Raw genomic sequence first — 19,782 nt, forward strand, 5'->3', positions numbered from 1 at the left:
ATTTAAGTCATGGTATTTTTATCTGTGATATCATTATGTCTCAAAAAGTAAAACTGTATGCATGGTCAAAATTAAGTCATCTCAGCAAGTGTTTTTCTACCTTCTTTCCTGCACACAATGTGTGGATATTGATATTCTGTCCTCCTATTTGTGTATCTTCAGCCTCCCTCAGGCCACAGATGAAACCCTGTTGGACAAGTTGAAGCAGCAGCATCAGGACAACCTGTTCTTTGTACCCTCCTCAAATACAGAGCCGACTTTTGTCATTCAGCACTTTGCTGGACAGGTTAAATATCACATCAAGGTGGAGTACATATCCCACACTGCAAACATCTTTATTCTTAAAAATAAATAATAAACATTTGAAATTCAGTACAAGCACAATGTGACATAGTGAGGGTAGGCTGCCTGGAACCATGTTAATAAACCACCGTGGGAAAAACTGGGAAAATCTTTGAGCTAAGTGAATGATTAATTCCACTCCCTCCCCCTGAGAAGACTGTTGTTGCACTGTGAAGTTTCAGGTTGTGAATACATGTAATGAATGTTGAGCTCCAGAGATTCCCTTCTGTGTGACTACAGCAAGAATGCAGGAATACAACATGTTGATTCTTCTTGTCCTTCAGGATTTCCGGCAGAAAAACACGGAGCACATGCGGCCTGAAGTCATCTCACTTCTACGGAGCAGCGAGCGGGCGTTCGTGCATCACTTGGTTGCATCCAGTCCAGAAGCTCTGTTCAGATGGGGAGTCCTTCGAGCCACAGTCCGCATCCTCACAGTATTCAAGAACTTGGGACGCCAGCGGGCAGAGTCGTGTAGGTAGCTTTCGTTGCTAATAGAGCCGCATTTTAAGTTGTAACCAGCAGCTAAAATGATTCACCCTGTAAAAGTAAAATAAAACACTGCAGATGGGTCTTAGCAGGAATTATGTTTGTTCAGCTGACTTTTTCTGAAGGACTCCGCATTTCAATAACATATTTTATTTTTTCTTCTTTTTACAAATCTTCTGATGATTACATACAACCAACTTGTTAAATTGTCACCACAGTATCTGCCAGACGAAGCTCCCGCAAGACCCTCAGAGAGATGAAACAGCACAGCAGCACTGTGGACAGACTGTCCAGGTAGATTTACTACACTGGTTCATTTATTGTGAATTTTACTGCCAATGATATTTCTGTATTCCAGCTTGATTTTCCTTTTGATACAACCAAGAGTATTACAACTGACAACAGATCTTGAATCAGGCAGGCGTTTTCTGCAGCCATTAGCCATCCAGTTTCATTCCAAGCACAGGCACAAATACTGCATAAATTGTTTCTTTCATTTATTCATTCATTGTCTCATTTATCTGTTCTTAGATAGTAAACTTCATTCATTCAGGAAATTTCAGAAGAAGCCAGAGACCATATTACTTACACACAAGATCGCACCAAGAAAATCAAGTCACTGAAAAACAACCATCATAAACACACAAGCACATTTCAAAAGGGAATAGTGATGCAGGAGGAACAATGTATTGTTTACCAGTAATAAACACATCTAAACACAGGTTGTTAAATGGTAATGTACATTGAAAATTAAAGTACCTCTCTGACATTTACAGCAACAGCATGACTCTGGATTTCTCCTTTGATCGCTCTGATGAACATCCTCTGGATGTATTTGAAGACATCTTTGTCAATTACGAGAAGAGAAAGTAAGTGGGCCTTGTGGCTTTAGTTCAGACACACTGATATTTAATGTCACACATTACCCTCTCACATTCTGTTTCATGAGTCATTTGTTGAGCCTCATTTCGTTTGTGTTTTGTGCAGGAAAAGTCGCAGCGGTCGACTGAAGCAGCTCATTCCAAAGGTAAAATGTTGGGTGCAGCACTACACAGATGTTTGAACATGTTGACTGTGAATGAGTGACTCACTCTGTTCATTCTTCAGTTCATTTATTAATTCACGTCCATCTAATGTCCCTTTGTATTGAAAGTCAGAAACTCAAAAGACTTTATTATGTCTTATTAAACAGAACCTCATGGATTTGCAGTCCCTCCGACATATTGTTGGTAACGCCAGCCATGACCGAACCAGCAAAATCATTTTCCACCCTCATCGGATGACAAAGCCTCCGACAGCTGCCACTCAGTTTCAGGTTTGTTCTGTGTGTACCTCTGTTGAGTATTATTGCTCTGTTTAATTAACTTAAATCATGACGTGATGTGGTATACATGTATGTGGAGGGGAAAGGTTTGGTTCACATGTCATCTCAAATTCAGATATTGATCATTTGAAAGTGATACTGACTTTTATCAGCTTATTACTTAGACAAACCAGAGGGGTTGCAATAAAATTATGGGTCATGTCTACATTTTATCTGAACTCCAGAAATTGTTTTCCTCCTTTTTTTCTTTTTCCAATACTAGATATACAGTACGACATTTTCAAATGACACATTTGCAAGTGATGCTTTTGTGGTGTGAGAGGATGAGCTGAAGAAAAAAATAAGTCAGATGGATAGAAACCCATCAGGGTTCAAAACATCTTTTTCACTTCATCGTGACAAGAGCAGATGTTCTCAAAGAGCTTTTTTAGGGATCCACCAGCTTGTGTTTTGTTAAGGAGCTGCGTCATAATGTGACTAAAGGCGTTTCTCACAATAAGAGGCCAGACAGAACTTTTAGTTTTCCCCCAGTGCAGACCTCGCAGGCTGTATCTTCAGGTTCAGCATAGCAGTGATCAGCAGGAGCAGCTTAGAGTCCAGTCTACTTCAGTGCCTGGAATATACCTGCTAACATGGTGTTTTTCAGCGAGACAGGCCTCGGTGTAAAGGTCTGTCTGCTCTGAGGGCAACTGTGGATTTTCTTGGTTTTAATACATCAAACATCACTCACTGCACTTCTGTATCTCACAGGCCTCACTCGGAAAACTGATGAAGACAATCGAAAAAGCCAAGCCATTCTTTATTTTCTGTGTTCGCTCTAACACTAAAAAGGTAACATCATTTGTGAATTTGTAAAACACCATCCTGATTGTAAATGTAGTCTGACATGTTGGAGTGTATAACACAGTTCATCACCTAGTGGGACACGTTTTGTTTTTGCAGAAAGAGCTGCACTTCGATGAAGAACTTGTGCTACAGCAAATCAAACACATGGGCTTACTGCAGATGGTTCACATCCAGAAGTCTGGCTACAGCGCCAAATACACATTCAAGGTTTGCAGTCATTTGGGAATGATGTTGCACAGTATGAAAAGGAAAACTAAATCACCTCTGTACCTGTCAGTGAGAAGAAAGTTAATTTGCACTTCTGATAATGTTTTTCTCTTGATGACAGGAATTTGTTGAGAAGTTCAGAGTGTTGCTTCCAAAAGGAGCTACAGCAACGCCAGAGCACATAACGGAGCTGTTTGAGAAGATGGAGCTGGATAAGACCACCTATCAAATAGGAAAGACCAAGGTAAATACTATCAATAATATCAGTCATCTATTCTGATCTTCACTCACCAAGCAACACAATGGTAGGAGGATGAAAGTAACATTGTCATGGTGGAAAACTTACTTCACACTAAGCTAACCCATGAGTCCTGCATGCACCCATGTTTCTGTAATGTGTTTTGAATTTAAAACATGAAACAATTAACATGACATGCAGAAATCAAAATGTCAAAGTATCAGAGAATACTGTCACTTACTAATACAAGTCACATAAGCAGTAATGCATGTATTAAAATGTACCAGTGCAAATGTTTCCAGTGGTTTCATCATTCATCCTCTTTTTCATCTCCTCAGGTTTTCCTCAAGGAGAAGGAGAGGCAACAGCTCCAAGACACTCTTAACAAAGAAGTGATGCGTCACATCATCATCCTGCAGCGCTGGTTCCGTGCCTGTCTGATGAGGATGCTCTACCTGCAAAAAAGAGATGCCACTATGGTCATACAGGTACCATTTACAGTATTCAGAAATAGAAGATGATCAGATATCTTTTCTCATGGAGACTACTAGACAATAAAAATATTAATCCCATGGGAGGTTTCCAAGGATGGTGTACAGTAGATAGTCAGTGCCCTTGGTTTGCCTTCTAAGCATCCAAAAAGAAAAGAAACATTCCCACAGTCTTGAGAACAAATAAAGACACAGCAGACTTAAGTTGACAGAGTATTTCTGGTCTTCTTCAGAGGAGCTGGCGTGAGTTTTATGAGAAACAAAACCGAGCTGCTACGGTGATCCAGACAGCATGGAGGATTTCCTTGAAGAAGCCAAACCGCGAACATGGGACGGAGGATGGCGAGAACACGTCCCAAACCCGACCTGGACGGGACAGGTACACATGCCACTAAAGCTACACTGTTCACTTTGCAGCTGCTCTTGCTGAATACAGTGCCACTTACCGGTATGTGGAGTTTAAAGGAATATTTCACCCCCCAAATGATCCTTTGTAGAACAAATACTCACCCCATGTTAAGGTGAATTTGTGAAGAAGACTTTGGAAGACTATGAATTGAAGTCATAAGGTCTCAGTTTAACAACAGCAAAACTATATCAAAACATCACATGCAGTATAATCCAAGTCTCATTTATCCAGTACTATTGAAAACACTTTGTGTTTGTTTATGCCCTTTGTGCATACAGTAAACAGTGCAAGAGCCTGACTCTGCCGTGCCTGAGACTGTTTATGTGTATGTGTTGGAAATACTAAGGTTTTAGTAAAAATGCATGTGTTTGGGAAGTACTGAGTTTAAAACTGGATAAGTGAGACTTGGATTTTACTGCACTAGATGTGTGAGAGTGTGTAAAAGGATGTTCTGATATAATTTTGTTGTTGTTAAACATGGTCCCCTGTGACTTTAATTCATCAAGAATTTTCTCTGTTTTTGTTCACCGTGGAGGTATGCGAGAAAAACGTTTCTTCACATATTCTGTGTAACACAGGGTGAGTAATTGATAGACTAATCATCATTTGGGGAATGAATTATTATTATTTAACATGTTACAACCTCCTGAGACCCTGTGTCCTCATATGAGGACATCACATTTTGGGTTTACTTGACCTTGACTTCATTCTACTTAACTTGCTGTCCTCGTTTGTGGACACTTTTTGTGCCAATTTATGGTTGAAACTTGTTCATTTATGCTTATTAATGTTGGTAGTTTTATGTTGTGTACAGATTTGACCAATTTTAGCAACAGTAACAAGCTAAGACACTGTTAATCCGGAAGTACTAGTTGGAGGACCTGGGACTTTCTTATCGTTGACAATGTTACGTTTTGGGGTTTTTTTTACTTATCGGGTCCTATTCATCCCAGATGCTGAATGAGAAATTAAAAATGCATACCAAACAAAAGTTCAGGTCTCAAGAGGTTAAACAATGTTAAAAAACAACACCTCTATTTTGGAATAGAAGCCAACACATGCTCTGTATAAAAGCAGGTTCCCAGAAACACCTGAACATGACAATCCTAAATATTGGGTCAATGGTTTTTACATGACATGACAGGTGTAGTGGTTTCATGTGCAGTGTGCCATCCACCCAACCCAACTTAAATACAGCACTTAAAAAAGCTGCATTTATAACCCCAGTTCAACTGAGTTTTTATTCAACAACATCAAATAGTGTGCCTGTCTTTGAAAAGACACACAGGCGTTGTCGTAAAAAAGAAGAAACTTCTATGAGCTGTTGCGGCATTAATGTCACATGAATGGGCTGGCAGTGGGTGCTCTGTTCAGGGACATGTGTGCAGCAGGTAGAATATTATTCAAAGACAACCCTAATGAGCCAACTGATGTCTTTTAAACAAACACTTTTAATAAGGATCTTTAATTTTGATTATTTAAGAATCTTGACCAAGATACGTACGTAGAGAACATTTTATAGATGAAAATAAAATTGCCAGGTCTCTCTTGTGGCCGGCTGTTATATAGTATAAACATATATTTATGGCATTTCTGCTCTGCAACACGTTCTGCGTCTGCGCCAACATACATGCTGATACCAATATATCTTTGATAATCTATGGTGGGTTATCATCTGCCCGGATTTTATCTAGACAGTTAGGTCATTGTGGTTTGGTTCACTGTCTGTGCATTTCAGGTAAAATTAGTCTCAAATCAGACATTAAAGCGTTAGTGTTTATATTACAGATGTGTTGCTGTGATGCAAGTCTTATTCAGTGCTTCTCACATAACAGCTTGTCAAAAAAGGAGTTAAGAAGGCAGCACAAAGTGGAACTCAGCCCCAACAGGTCCAGGAGCAGGGAGAAGGGAGAGGGCAGAGTATCCCCTCCCCCTCTCAGCAGACCCTTCTCCGTTCCACTTGACCCTAAAGTGGACAGTGATGATGGCTCCGCCAGCCCCTCCAAGAGCAGCTCGCTTCAGCGCTACCAAGACATGGGGGGCATCAAGGAGAAGGCCGAGAAGTGGAGGGAAAGAAAGAGCGACGGTGATCCGACAGATGAATCAAGTCCAGAAATACGGCGACGACAACACAAGACAGATGACTTTCAGTAAGCATCCTCAACTCATATTAGTCTTTCTTCCAAAAATGTCGCAGCTTTGTTAATATGGCCCCAACAAACTGTTGTAATGACGTCATAAACTTGCTTTGAGTTTCACCAGTCTGATCATGTCTTTATATTTATCTATCCTGTTTATGTCATGGTAAGATGTTTACATGGCAAATATTTCTCAAAATGAATATCTTGATTCAGTCCGACAGTGGTCCACAGCTCTGCTCTTATTTCCTTCTGCAACACAGGCGCAAAATAAAGTCCATGTCTGTTGATGAACTGTCCAAGATCAGCTCATCAGGCTCTGACAGCTCGCCCTCTTCCAATCCGGTAACTTTTGTCAATATGTTTCTACATAATCCAACACACTGTGTCTTCACCCACAGCTAGAACATTCAATCAGTTTTCTTTTTGTTTCTCATATAGTTGTTGTTAGTGTCCAGTACAACATTAAATGTTGGCATTGGCTTTTAAAAATTCAGTAGTTCTGTGTGCTGTAAGCTGACAAACACATAGATGGTGGCTCCTTACACATGAATCAAAAAAGGCCTCCCAGCCTGTGCCTCATCACCTTTCCTGGCCCAATTAGGTCAGGGTGCGCCTCCGCAAGCAGCCCAAACGCAAGCGGCGCTTAGCCTACGCCCGCAGCGGTTTGATGATGAACTTGGGGGGCTCCAAGGAGAGCGAGTACTGGAGCTTTCCACTGCCTCCCATCAGCCCCCATGTGTCCAACCTGAAGAGCTCAACCAGTAGCATGGATGTCCGGGCCCTCAAATCCCAGGTCAAGGTACTGACCAAAGGGACGTTTTGATGGATCACGACTCTCCTCTGCATGCAGGTCTTGCATGTGTATGTCCGAAAGGTTGCATTGCTCTGCGATTTCTCATTTCTGCCCTGCAGCCCAGGACAACAAAAAGACCTGTTGCATACGAAAACAGAAAAAAGGACTCTCACAGCCCGTTTCCAAAGCTTATTTCCGATTTTTTGTCTCCTCACCCAAATGAGTCATAGGTCAGCAGGCACAGTTCAGACTCACCACAGGATATGATGAATTTCTGTTATGTCAGTGTTTTTTTACTTAAAAATCAAGACAGGGACTGTGACTTTGATTATTTTGGCTTGTTACTTAATTTCATGTTTATTGTACAAAATACTGAACACAAAACCACAAATTAAGACTATCAGATTTTTGAACACAATCATATTTTCTTTTTTTCATCATATTATCTTATTTAACAATACACACTATCATACTAATAAACCAATAGTTAAATGAACCATGTCCTTCCGGTTATGGCAAAAATCATCATTCTTTAAATATTATAAACACCACTGGAATATCATTGATTATTTACAAAATTTACGCAATTGGTGTTAAGAGCACATAGCATCTAATTATGAACATATAAACGGGGGGATAAGGTTTAAAACTAAATGTGTAAATAAATGTTTTAACAAACTGACACAATATTGATATATGAACTAACTTGGCGCATACTAATTAAAGCAAAAAAAGGTCAACATTCAGCTGGTGGCAGGAGACAGTGCAGCTGCTTTGCATGAGTTAAAAATGGTGGTGTAGGACGACCACTATGGGGCTAATATTTTGTCATGTTTATGTGGCCTGATTTGGTGGTGGTGGTGAAGCAGTGGTGCAGCCGCTGCGGGGAGACATGGTGGGGAAAGAAGACTGACTCTTTTACCTGGGTATCAGGAGGGCATTTTTGGTTTTCCTGTCAGAGTTGTTTTTTATAGTTGTTTGTTAGCAAGTTTTTATGCTTTGACTCACAGCATGTCCGTGTTTTGATACTGTTGCAGATGCCATCAGAACCTGATGGGTCAAGGTTCAGTCTTCCAGTCAGTAGAACAAATGAGGAGTCAGAACAACAGGGATCTAACCAGTCACAACTCACAACTCCTGAGAAGTAAAACTCTTTACTCAGTTTAAAGCAAATTGTTCAATGTTTTAAGCCAAGCATTATGTTTTTGACCATACTTAATGTATTTGATGTTGCGACATAGAATTGATACAGACTGTCTTTTTCTACAGGGTTTGGTTTCTCAGTAGATTCCTGAAAAAGCGGGGGCCTAAGTATTCCCCGGGCAGCGACTCCCCGTCAGATAAAGCAGGTAACCTAAAGCAGCAGAGGAGCAGTCTTGATGTATTTATTTGTACAATGCAGATACTTCAACATGTACATATGCAGTGCACTTTAGATAAGCAGCAACGGGTTGAAAGTACTGTAGTATAAACAGAATCTGAATTACTTCAAGATGAGGTCTGAAAGAAGGGGGGAAAATAGGAAACAGAAAACAATAACAGTGTAACAGCTTTCTATCTGGGACAAGGTGTGGATGTGTCTGCCTTGTGTCTACATCAAGGTTGTGTATCAGTTATCCTCTAAAACTGGTAATAACAGCACATCATCCACACATTGAAAGACAGGCTGTCACACTGTATAAAATGTGGATGTTAATTCTTATTTATCACTTGTGTCTATTTTTCCTCTAGTTTAGAGAGTTGCAACAGATCTCTCACCCAGTGAGTGTGAGTGGGAAAACTAGGCTTCTTCCAGAACGTTGAGATTAAGCATTTTGCTGAAAACTGCAAAATCTTTTTTTAGCTGAGACATTTTTGCTTCCTCAGGTAAAACCCCAAATAGTGCTGCAAATGGACAAGGGACTAGAGGCTGGCACACCACCTCAAAGATAGTTTTAAAAATAGAAGTCCTGTATAAATGTGAAGATGGGCATATCCAGAGCATGTGGAGTATTGTGGCATGGGTCTGATGGCATTTATTGCATGACCATTGTATGGAAATACTCTAACACACCTTCTTCTCTTCACTGCCATCTGGAGGTGATTTGCTGATCAGCAACATGGAGCAATATGTGTAAAGCAAGGTCTTCTTGAGGAGGCTCCAAAGTATCTTACACATCAGCAGCAGAGTAACTGTATAAACTTGTAATTGGTCCTGTCAGCCTGATAATGCCACATTTTCTCATCTGTGTGCAGTCACCTTGGCCAGCTACACTCCACACAGCTATCACATGCCAAACCAGAGCATTGAGAGGACCAATCGAAACCCGACCATTAAAATCAGCCGGGCCACGCGGGCGTTGCAGTGTAACACGTCTCTGGACCGTGAGATCACCAACCCCAATGAGCTGCGAAACCTGGACGAATTCCTCGGCGAGCAGGTGAGATCAGCACCTGAGGAGGGTTATCTGAAGCTCAGCCGATAACAGCTAACTCCAGTTTTATTTATAGCACCTCTAAATTCTGACACACATATGAAGTAATTCACTTGTTTGTGCTGTAGAAGTGCAGTTTTGTGTACATCATCATGCTATAGCTCAGCTCTTTTACACAGTTGTAAAACATCTTCATCACACTTGTAGTATAAATATACGCCATGGCTGCAGCAGTGTGATGGCTGAGGGGAAGGGTGGTGGGGATTACCAGTAACAACAGTGTTGTGAATACTTATGTTATGAATTTAAGGAGTAGCTGAGGAAATCCTCTCCTAAAGTAACAAGTGATTCCAGTAAATCAGTGAGAAATCACTGATGAGTGGAGTTTTGATCATTTATTGTATTATTTTACAAGTTACGTGTCTGTTTATACAGTTTTTGGTATTTATATATATTTCTATAATGCATTATTCCCATAGTAAATTTAATTTTGTCTATTTTCATATAGTTTCATAGTGGAGTAGTTTGTTTTTCCAAGATAGAAATTGTGATGTTATTATTGTTCAATCTCCAGTGGATTTTGGAAAAAATCTCAAGCAAGCTGTACATGATGGACAGTAAATATTGTTTGTATAATTTTTAGTAATCCTGTGTTCTTAGGGCTCCCTGACAGCTGAAAGGTTAAGGCACATACAATGACTTTCCTGTGTGACATGACATATATCTCACCCCACTGAAGGCAAACTTGCTGAAGGAATAAAAATCTAAATCCTTTGTTCTACATGTTCATAATTTCCTCATCTTTGTCTTCAGGTGCTAAACCTGCAAAATAGAATTAAAGACCTGTCGCCAACAGAGACCATCTTCCTCAAAGCCACCGTGCACTTCAGAGACACCATCAAAGGCATGTACTCTGTCCAGGTCAGTCCAGCTTCTTCCTCTTTACAATATAAAGTTTGATGAAATAGAGGGAAATGAGGGGGAAGAGTCTTTTACTAACATGTATCTACCATTCATGATCATTGCAGGGAGTTTTTTTGAATACTTTACAGTGTTTCAAATGTTGGACTGACTGTTAAAATAAATCATTGTAAGTCTGCTACTAAGGCCATGTTCAGTAACAGGGCTTAATGCTCAATTCCAATTATTTCCCAGATCCAATCTTTCTGCCTACACTGTTCACATTTATGTTTGAAGTGACCCATATTTGACATCAGTGTGAACCGATCTCTGCCCTCAATCGCCTCACATGCAATCAATAACGTCTCACACAGGCGTGTCAGAACAATAACAAAAAGCATCACATTTATTAGACAGACATTTTTGGGGGGAAAATGAATGTCAAAGCGGTGCAAGCATCAAGAGTGATCCAACCTCTCAAAGCGCTTTTACATTGTCACATTAACTCATTCACACACACATTCATACACTGGTGGCCAAGGCTACCACACAATGTGCCACCTGCTACTCAGTTTAGATATGAACACGCACTCACAAACTTATGGTAAAGCCATCAGGAGCAATATGGGGTTTAGTATCTTGCCCAAGGTTACTTCGACGTGCAAGCGGGCATCGACCAGCCAATCTTCCAATTAGGGGGACGACCCATTCTACCTCATCTTGAGCCAGAGCCGCCTGGACTATATGTGAAATATTTCTGTGTCCTCACTACTCTGAAGAAATGTGACCTGTGTCACATGAGAGCAAGAACATCGGATTTGGGCCACATATGCTTGTGATGTGAACGTAGCCTAAAATGCTTGAAGGTGGAAAGTGGTCACTTACTGAACTTTTCATGCACACTTTGTGACCAACAGAAGCCCCAAATCGGCTACAAAGATCTGATGAAAGGCTACAGCAACAAAGTGAACACGCTTGCAGGCACCAAGAGGAAGAAGTCGGAAGTCGCGCTGGTGGTCAACTTGTTCCAGTCTGTTCTGGATGGCTTTATTAGGGCCGAGGTAAAACGAAGGAACGAGTCTGAACCAGCCAAGGTAAATTTTATAATTTCAATCAATCATCAGTCTCTGTATTACCTGGTGATGATAAACTATTAAAATTCAATCATATATCTCACCTCTGGCTTCTCTCAGTCCACCAAGACGACAAAGAAGAGGAGGAAAAAGGAAAAATGTGTAAGCTGAATATCTTTACTTGCATTGTGAAGTTTCTGCATCATACATCCAGGTGAATCATCCCAGTGCATTGTCTGTGCTTCTTCTCTCTACAGCCTAACGGTCCTCTGGATCACCTGTTCAGCACATACCAGGTGAATGTCATGCAGTCATGTGACTTGTGTGGCTCCTACATCTGGGCAATGGAAAAAGCCTACATGTGCAGTGGTGAGTTCAAAGAGCTGAAAGATCACAAAATATAACAGCATTTGAAAAAAAAAATTAAAGGGCCACAATTATTATTTTTTTGTTTTGTCTTATAGCTTGCAAGTTAATATGTCACAAAAAATGCCTGAACAACATCATCACAGATTGCTCGACACGGTGTGCCAGACGGGTAGGAACTGACATCTTTAAATACTCCTACAAACACTATAATATGATTGAATAACTAAAAACATACACATCCCATTATCAAAACTTCCTGTCCATAAATCCCTCGTGTGTCCTGCTCTCATGTTTGCTTGTGTTAGGATGACAGTGTACCCGGCTCCCTTCACTTTGGGGTAGAGGTGTGTGTCCTCACCAATAAAGTCACCACTGTCCCTAAAGTGGTGGAGTTGCTGCTGCTGCACGTGGAGATAAATGGCCTCTACACAGAGGGAATTTACCGCAAGTCGGGCTCAACCTGTCGAGCGAGGGAGCTCCACCAGATTATGGAGACTGGTAAGGAGTTATTTGCACACCAGCTCACACTTGAAATTTGCCAGCAAGCCAGCAGATCCAGTCAGCTACGGTCCACTTGATTAGAGTTCCACACAAAATGATGTTCCTGGTTTCATTAAGTGGTATGATTGAAGTGGAGCGAGGACAACCACTGTCAATGGAAAAAAAGTTCCTGTGGACTTTAAGTGGGAGAAAATTACTTTATCTACCAGGGAGACATTTAAAATGATAGGACATGACAGGATTTCTTTTGTTCTCTCTACATGTTTTTTCTTTGTTGTCTAGTCTCTCTTAATTTGTATGTTTTTGTAATTTTTTTTATATATATATAGTTCAGGTCCAGACTAAAGGCCTCTGCACACTGAGTCTGTTTTTTCTTCCGAAATTGTTACACCTTAAAATAAATACGACCTCAGGCTGCGTCAGTCATGTTCGCCCGCTGAGTCCGAAACTTCATTCGTCATTTTTTTCGGAACAGGTTTGATTTTTTGCATTTTTTTGCATCTGTCAGAAGCCTGTTTGACAAGAATCTGTGAAGAAAATGTGGTGATAGGACACAGCCGTAACAAGGTGGAGGAATGGGCCACACAGAATCATTTCATCACTCAGATAGCTCACTTTCAACAGGTCAGAGAGATATATTCAGGTGGATAATGATGAAGAGGAGAGAAAGACAGAGAGGGAGGGAAGCTCCGCCCCTTCATGCAGCTGCAGTGCCACATGACAGACAGGGAGGGAGTGGTGACAGTCAGATAGGTAACTTCAGTGGAGTGAGGCAAAGATAGAAATGTGTCTTTTCATTTTGTCAAGTATTGCAAATTTTCGCAACAAACAGAACAATAAAACGCATTAGAATCAGTGAGCAAAGTTTCTGTGCATAACGATTTTGTTCGGATGCATATTAAAAAAGCACAGCTGAAAAAAACGGACTCAGTGTGCAGTGGCCTTTAGACATATTATAACTTAAAACTTATAACATTTGATAACTTGTGTGCTGTATTATATTTTTATTATTATATAAAAAATGTGTCAAAATGATCACTTGAATATCAGTTACTCACCCAGTGTTAGGATGAATTCTTGAAGAAAACTTTTCTCACATGCCTCCAAGAGTCCAAAAAGTGAGAACATTTTTGATGGATTGAAGTCACGGGTCCGTGTTTAACAACAGCAAAACTATATAAAAATATCTGTTTACAAACTCACAGCCAACTCATGCAGTGTAATCCAAGTCTCATTTATCCAGTCATATGCAGGTAGCGTGCTTGGGCAACCGCATGTGTTTGAACTCTGCTTGTGTACTCATGAAATCCCACCTCCTAGCTTGCTCATCAGCCAGGAGTTCTGCTGTCACTACTAATGCTGCTACTAATACTAAGGTTGAGTAAAAATACATGTGTTTGAGAAGTACTGAGCATACAAATGGATAAATGACACTCGGATTATACTGCACGGATTGTGTGAGAGTTGGTAAACATTTGTTTTGATATAGTTTTGCTGTAGATAAACACGACCCCCTATCACTTTAATCGATCAAGACATTTCTTCATTTTTGCATTCATCATTTACCAGTATTGTGTGAGAAAAGCTTTTTCTTCACAAAGTAAATGTAGACCAGGGAGAGTAATTGATACATGCAAATATGATCAGTTTGGGGTTGAAGTATTCCTTTAAGTAATTATAAACCTTATGCTTCTATCATTATAATACTAAAATTTCATCATCACATCCTTTTTCAGCCAGCTGTGGAGAATGAAAAGTGATTGTATTGACTTATAAAATAATTTTACATTTCTCTGTGTCTCTCATCTGTGTGTTCTGTCTTGTGGTATCAGATCCTGAGAAACCAAGTTTAGACAACTACCCAATCCACACCATCACAGGTCTGGTTAAACGTTGGCTCAGAGAGCTGCCAGACCCCCTCATGACTTTTTCGCTCTACAACGACTTTCTGCATGCTGTTGGTGAGTAAAATATTGATAACAGCAAATGCCCACAGTGGAGAAGCTACAACTATAGATGCCTTTTGGGATTTTTCAATTAAAAAAAAATGTCAAATATTTCTGACATGGAAGTTTGTTGATCTCCATGTTTGTTTGCTTCCAGAGCTGCCCGAGAAATCTGAGAGAATAAAGGCTGTGTACCAAAAGGTTGAGGAACTTCCTCCTGCTAATTTCAACACATTAGAGCGGCTCATCTTCCACCTTGTCAGGTAGGAAGATCTCCACTGTTCCCCTCTACTGCGTCTGCTCTTTAACTGAAATGTTTGTTTCATGTGTTGTCAAAACAAAATGATTTCCACTGTATTCTAAAATGTGGGTTGCAAAGAATCCTCCACTCCTTACTCTGTTGATTTTTTGTGTTTGATAAAAAGTCCTGTGAGATCTTGATCTGTGTCTTTTTAGGGTTGCAAAGGAGGAAGAGCACAATAAGATGTCACCGAGCTCTCTTGCTATTGTGTTTGCCCCCTGCATCCTGCGTCCAAAGGACAGTGACGATCCCTTCCTTGGTATGAAGGATGTGTCCAAGACTACCAAGTGAGACTTACTGCACACTCTCGTAACTCTTCAAGAAGTTTAATTTGATTTATTTATTTGATTTTCTTGCCCACTGAAAAACCCTGGTGTCTTCAAAATAGTGTATGTGCTATTGTTAGATACACCGTATGTCTCTCTAGAGAGGGTCGTTGTTTTTATAGGGATGAATTCATCATTCACTGTGCTACCTGCAGGTGTGTGGAGATCCTAATCACTGAGCAGCTCAGACGTTACAACGAAAAGATGCAGAATATCCAGGAGCTGGAATTTGCAGAGGCCATAGCTGTCAATCAGCTCAAACTGAGGAGACAAAACACGGTGAGAGAAAACTACAAGACCAAAGGAAGATCATGACACCATCACAAGCATCATGAAGTAACAGCTGGGTCAAGCAGCTTTTGTCAGTCATTTAATTTTTTATTTTTTTTTATTTTTTTTTATTTTTTGTTCGTCAATCTGGCTGGAATATTTCAAAAATGCATCAAGACAGCACAGACCTGCCACATCAACTCACAAAAACATATATTAAATTCACTGTCAGGCGTTTCTGCCAGCAGTTATAATACAACACATTTAATTTTAAAAAAAGCAAGAAGGACAACAAAATTTGACAATAAAAAGACAGTAGATAATATAATATATGTGATGGTTAAAAGACACAGAGACAAGTCAGAATAATTAAAATATGAAAGAATTAATAAAAAATAATATTAGGAGAATGACATTAATTAAAAACCAAACTAAAAAACATAGGTTTTTAGTTGTCAGAGCAAATCAAATAAGATAAAATTAAATAAGACGAGAGAGAACTTTATTTATTTTAAGGCAGCATCTCTTACAGCTCTTGGTAGGCTATTTCAGAAATTTGAAATTCCATAATTTTTAAGCATAGCTAACAAAAGCTGTGGTGAGTTTTGTTTATTTGAAAACCCAGCAGTAGTGGATCTGAGAGCTTGAGAAGGATTATATGACAGAGAGTCTGCAATGTAGGACTGTCCCAAACCATCGAGAGCTTTAAAAACAAATGAAAGATCGTTGTTTTCTTAAAGATACTAGGAGCAGATGAAGCACAGCTAAAACCAGGGTTATATGCGCTCTCTTCCTTGTTTTGGTTAAAAGTCTAGCAGCACAATTATGAATAAGTTACAGTTCTTCAAATCTCTGATTCAGAAGCCTAGTAAAAAGAGCATTGCAATGATCTATTTGAAATAAAAGTGTGAAAAGGTTTTTCAGCATCTTTATAGGTAAGGAATGGCCGTACTTGGACTATGTTTCTTAGGTGATAAAAAAGCTGTTTACAGTCACCTTATTTATTTGTGAAGTAAAATTTACACATAAAAACGTGAGCAAAACAGCTTTTCTTAAATTGTTGTTTAACTTGATATAAATCTGAGAAAAGAGACATTTAAGAAATTAACATCCTTGTTTATATTGGTTTTAATCCACACATTTATACCTGGGAGTTGAGTGGCATAAGCCAGAGTCACCAATGGTCACCTAACATTTACTGCATATCATTGTTAAACAAAAAAGTCCAAGTCCAAGTCTCCACCATTCTTGCATCTACAGTAAATGACCCAGTTGCTAAACTTCTCAACAGTAGATTACAGTAGTTGAGGAGCAGTTAGTTTTTGGAATAAAATTCATCTGATTTGGAGCCAGTGTCCTGATTATCCTGATCTTTGTGCAGATTGTTGAAAAGCCGTCAGAGCTCGATGTTCCTCAGCCAAATTCGGATGAAACGGAGAGGGTCCTCATTGACAGGATCAAGTCCATCAAGCAAGAGAAGTGAGCTGAGATTTTTTCATGCAGTGTTAAATGCATTTTGAGCAATGAGTCTGAATAATAACATCTTGTTTTGTTTCTCTCAGGGTGGACTTGGCCTGCAGGTTACCTGACCTTGAGCAGGAGAACTCTGACAATGACAACCTGGACTCATCGTCATCGATGAGTTCAGAGAGTTTAGAGGATCGCATGGGCAGCCTGGACTCGGAAGGTCAGTAGGGAGGTAAGGTACCTTCACCTTCCTCTAGGTATCAGAATACAACTCACTCATAAAGTTAAAATGATCCCCACTATGGCACATGGGATATTGGATAGTATGTGTGTAGGGAAGAGATCAATCAATCAGTCAAACTTTATTTATATAGCACCTTTCATACATCAAAAATGCAACCCCAAAGCGCTTTAAAGAAGATAAGAAGAGACATCATACTTAAGGGTTCAGTATGCTTGAAACAGACTGGGTCGTACAATGAATCTAAAACCAAAAGTATATGAATGGCTACACTGTGAGCTGGAGATACACCTGCTTTTTAACCACATGTAGATCTTTTATTGCAACAGTTGTGAGGTAAACAGTAGAAATGCGCTGCGTACATACACATATTAATAGGCCATCACAGCGCCTCAGTGGATGGCGTTACCTTGTGGTCCAGCAGAAGTTGAGCCAGGTTAAACTTTTTTTGTTTTTTTACCCGCTATGTTCACACAGCGAACTGTACCACCTGAGTGACCTCATTAAAATAAGTGAGAAAGCTGCATTTTTTTTACACTTGGCCAAAAAGTGGGCATCATTCTCAGATTGTCAGTTTGAAAAATGTTACTAAAGTTGATGAACACAGCCCCACCAATGCATACGAAGTAGTCTGTTAAGAGCATACTGACATTGTCAGACTACACAACCAACACTTTGTTTGAAGCATCCTGAGGCCCTGAGAAAGTATTCACAATAGAGTGGAGGATCTAATTAGATGTTAGGCTTTCTTTAACCCCACAGACTGTGTGCCTGCATTACAATAACTGGTTCTGTTTATGTCTTTGGGTTGATAGTGTGTTTGTACACATAGCTCTAACCAAATATGTTTGCTTATCTGATATTCTAGTACCAGCAAAGGTGACCATGCGACTGAAAACTCAGAAACCCGAGTGCCCGCCTAAACCTCCTGACCTGGCGCAGAGAGTCAGAAGTTTGATGGCTCAAACAAGTGATGCACACCAAGAGTTTGCATCAGGACGAAAGACAGATGTTACCCAGTCCATGTGCTTCCTGCCCAGCCCAGACAGCCCCTCCCCACTCAGCGAGCCCCAAAACACCAGTAAGACTTTCAAAGGGAGCTTTGATGACCTGGACATCCCTTACATCGACGAGGATGAAGATCTAACCTGCGCATAACATGACAAGTTGTAATCAGTGGAATATTCCCAAGTATGTGTTAATAGTGTGTTATGTCAAAAAAGAACTGTGCACTTTGTTTTATAGACTTTTCCATTTGTCAATGCTGCTATGGAAACAACGTGCTTCGAGAGTTAATATGTATTTAATGGGTGATCGTATTAATTGTCCCTTCAGGGTTTTTATAAGAGATCTGGAGAAGACCCAACAGCAAGGACTCCTCGGCCTCTTTATATACAATGCTCTGTATGTGATTTTAAACCTATTTCAGAATTGTACAGTTCACATTTTATAAAATGTAGGTACTCTAGTTCAGTTCTGTGAAGCTGTGTGACCAGCTGTGTCTCATCTGTAGAGAAAAACAGGACAACATGACGAGGAGCGACTGAGGACACAAGTGTCCCTTTACTAATGGACATTATTCTGAGCTTGACCACTATGATACTAATGGGACTTTATGGTGTTTGTGAAAAAAAAGTATTGTAAGAGTACCAAAAAGGTTCATGAGAGAATCAGTGTGCTTCTCCATTGTACAGAGTGCGAACGGTGCATATTGGGCTCTCGTCGAGCGCACTGTTGTGAAACGTTTCAGTTCTGTTTTTCCTGCTTCTCACTTTCCTGTGGTAACTACTGCTGTGACTGACCACTGATTCAATACACCTGTGAGGGGAATGGCCACATTGCTGCCTGTTAGACTGACTGAAAATACTTCCCTCTGTCACTTCTCTTGGTATTGTGAGGCTTTGCAGTTCCACCACGTAAACATTCTGTGTTTAGACTACATGTAGGCTTTTTAAATATGCATGCCTGTACATTTTATATGGGGTAGGAATAATGCATATTGGGGTGAACGTTCTCCAAGTTTGTTTTTTGTCACCAACTAAAATAAACTGACCATTTCCAAATGTCTCTTGCTGTAGTAGGCTACAAATCAGTGTAACCAGTGCTACAGCTTCAACTACCACACGTCTCTAAAAGGGATACTTTGTGGATTTACAACCAGCTTTGTATATTAACAGTGTGGGTAGTATGTGCAAATGAACTGTGTTAAACTTCCCTTCATCTCACCAGCAACCAGATCTCCAGTGAATTTTTGCTGGCTCCAGGGCTGCTGCTCGAACTACAGATTGTGCTTCCGTATTTTTATATGCCCACCTCCACGAACACAAAAAGTTAAGAAGCAGATTTAGAGGAGACCTGCCTCAAATGCAGACCAAACTTGGATCAAACGGTAAAACTAGGCAGTGTTGATCAAATATTGTTTCTAGTGTCAAAATAGCCAGGCTCTTAGCATGTTATCCATCAGCAGGAGTGTTCACTGGTCCAGTGTAAGTCAGTGCATTGTGGTAGTTGTAGGTTTTCTACCTCTTGAGCAAAAGCCCTTTTCCTTGGTTTTCTCTGGTCATGTAGCATCAATTTCAAAATGTGTCTTTCTACTGCATAGTCAGCCCACTGTTATTGAAAGACCACCTTTCCAGCAGTGAAATACATTTTTTCTTTAAGTATATCATGCCATATTCTGTTAAAAAAAAACAG

The 19,782-nt window shown here is 40.1% G+C and overlaps 1 protein-coding gene across 2 annotated transcripts in view; it reads left to right on the forward strand.

Moving 5' to 3' along the window:
- Positions 1–19,155, forward strand: part of myo9b (myosin IXb) — a 38,271-nt gene extending 19,116 nt beyond the window's left edge. Inside the window, exons 12-41 of one of the 2 annotated variants that reach the window (XM_050032441.1) lie at positions 163–304; positions 627–816; positions 1,050–1,125; positions 1,608–1,700; positions 1,819–1,858; positions 2,024–2,146; positions 2,906–2,986; positions 3,098–3,208; positions 3,330–3,452; positions 3,785–3,934; positions 4,171–4,316; positions 6,182–6,496; positions 6,748–6,829; positions 7,089–7,286; positions 8,318–8,424; positions 8,550–8,629; positions 9,516–9,700; positions 10,508–10,615; positions 11,512–11,688; positions 11,788–11,829; positions 11,925–12,036; positions 12,132–12,205; positions 12,342–12,534; positions 14,370–14,498; positions 14,641–14,746; positions 14,940–15,071; positions 15,266–15,389; positions 16,762–16,859; positions 16,943–17,067; positions 17,957–19,155. In XM_050032441.1, coding sequence (XP_049888398.1) covers positions 163–304; positions 627–816; positions 1,050–1,125; positions 1,608–1,700; positions 1,819–1,858; positions 2,024–2,146; positions 2,906–2,986; positions 3,098–3,208; positions 3,330–3,452; positions 3,785–3,934; positions 4,171–4,316; positions 6,182–6,496; positions 6,748–6,829; positions 7,089–7,286; positions 8,318–8,424; positions 8,550–8,629; positions 9,516–9,700; positions 10,508–10,615; positions 11,512–11,688; positions 11,788–11,829; positions 11,925–12,036; positions 12,132–12,205; positions 12,342–12,534; positions 14,370–14,498; positions 14,641–14,746; positions 14,940–15,071; positions 15,266–15,389; positions 16,762–16,859; positions 16,943–17,067; positions 17,957–18,246 — 3,952 coding nt within the window. In that variant the 3' untranslated portion in view covers positions 18,247–19,155. The remainder of the gene's footprint in view (positions 1–162; positions 305–626; positions 817–1,049; positions 1,126–1,607; positions 1,701–1,818; positions 1,859–2,023; positions 2,147–2,905; positions 2,987–3,097; positions 3,209–3,329; positions 3,453–3,784; positions 3,935–4,170; positions 4,317–6,181; positions 6,497–6,747; positions 6,830–7,088; positions 7,287–8,317; positions 8,425–8,549; positions 8,630–9,515; positions 9,701–10,507; positions 10,616–11,511; positions 11,689–11,787; positions 11,830–11,924; positions 12,037–12,131; positions 12,206–12,341; positions 12,535–14,369; positions 14,499–14,640; positions 14,747–14,939; positions 15,072–15,265; positions 15,390–16,761; positions 16,860–16,942; positions 17,068–17,956) is intronic. The other variant, XM_050032442.1, reaches the window with a different exon arrangement.
- Positions 19,156–19,782: the final 627 nt, after the last annotated feature.

The sequence above is a fragment of the Epinephelus moara genome, chromosome 21 (assembly GCF_006386435.1).
Source record: "Epinephelus moara isolate mb chromosome 21, YSFRI_EMoa_1.0, whole genome shotgun sequence".
Taxonomy (NCBI): domain Eukaryota; kingdom Metazoa; phylum Chordata; class Actinopteri; order Perciformes; family Serranidae; genus Epinephelus; species Epinephelus moara.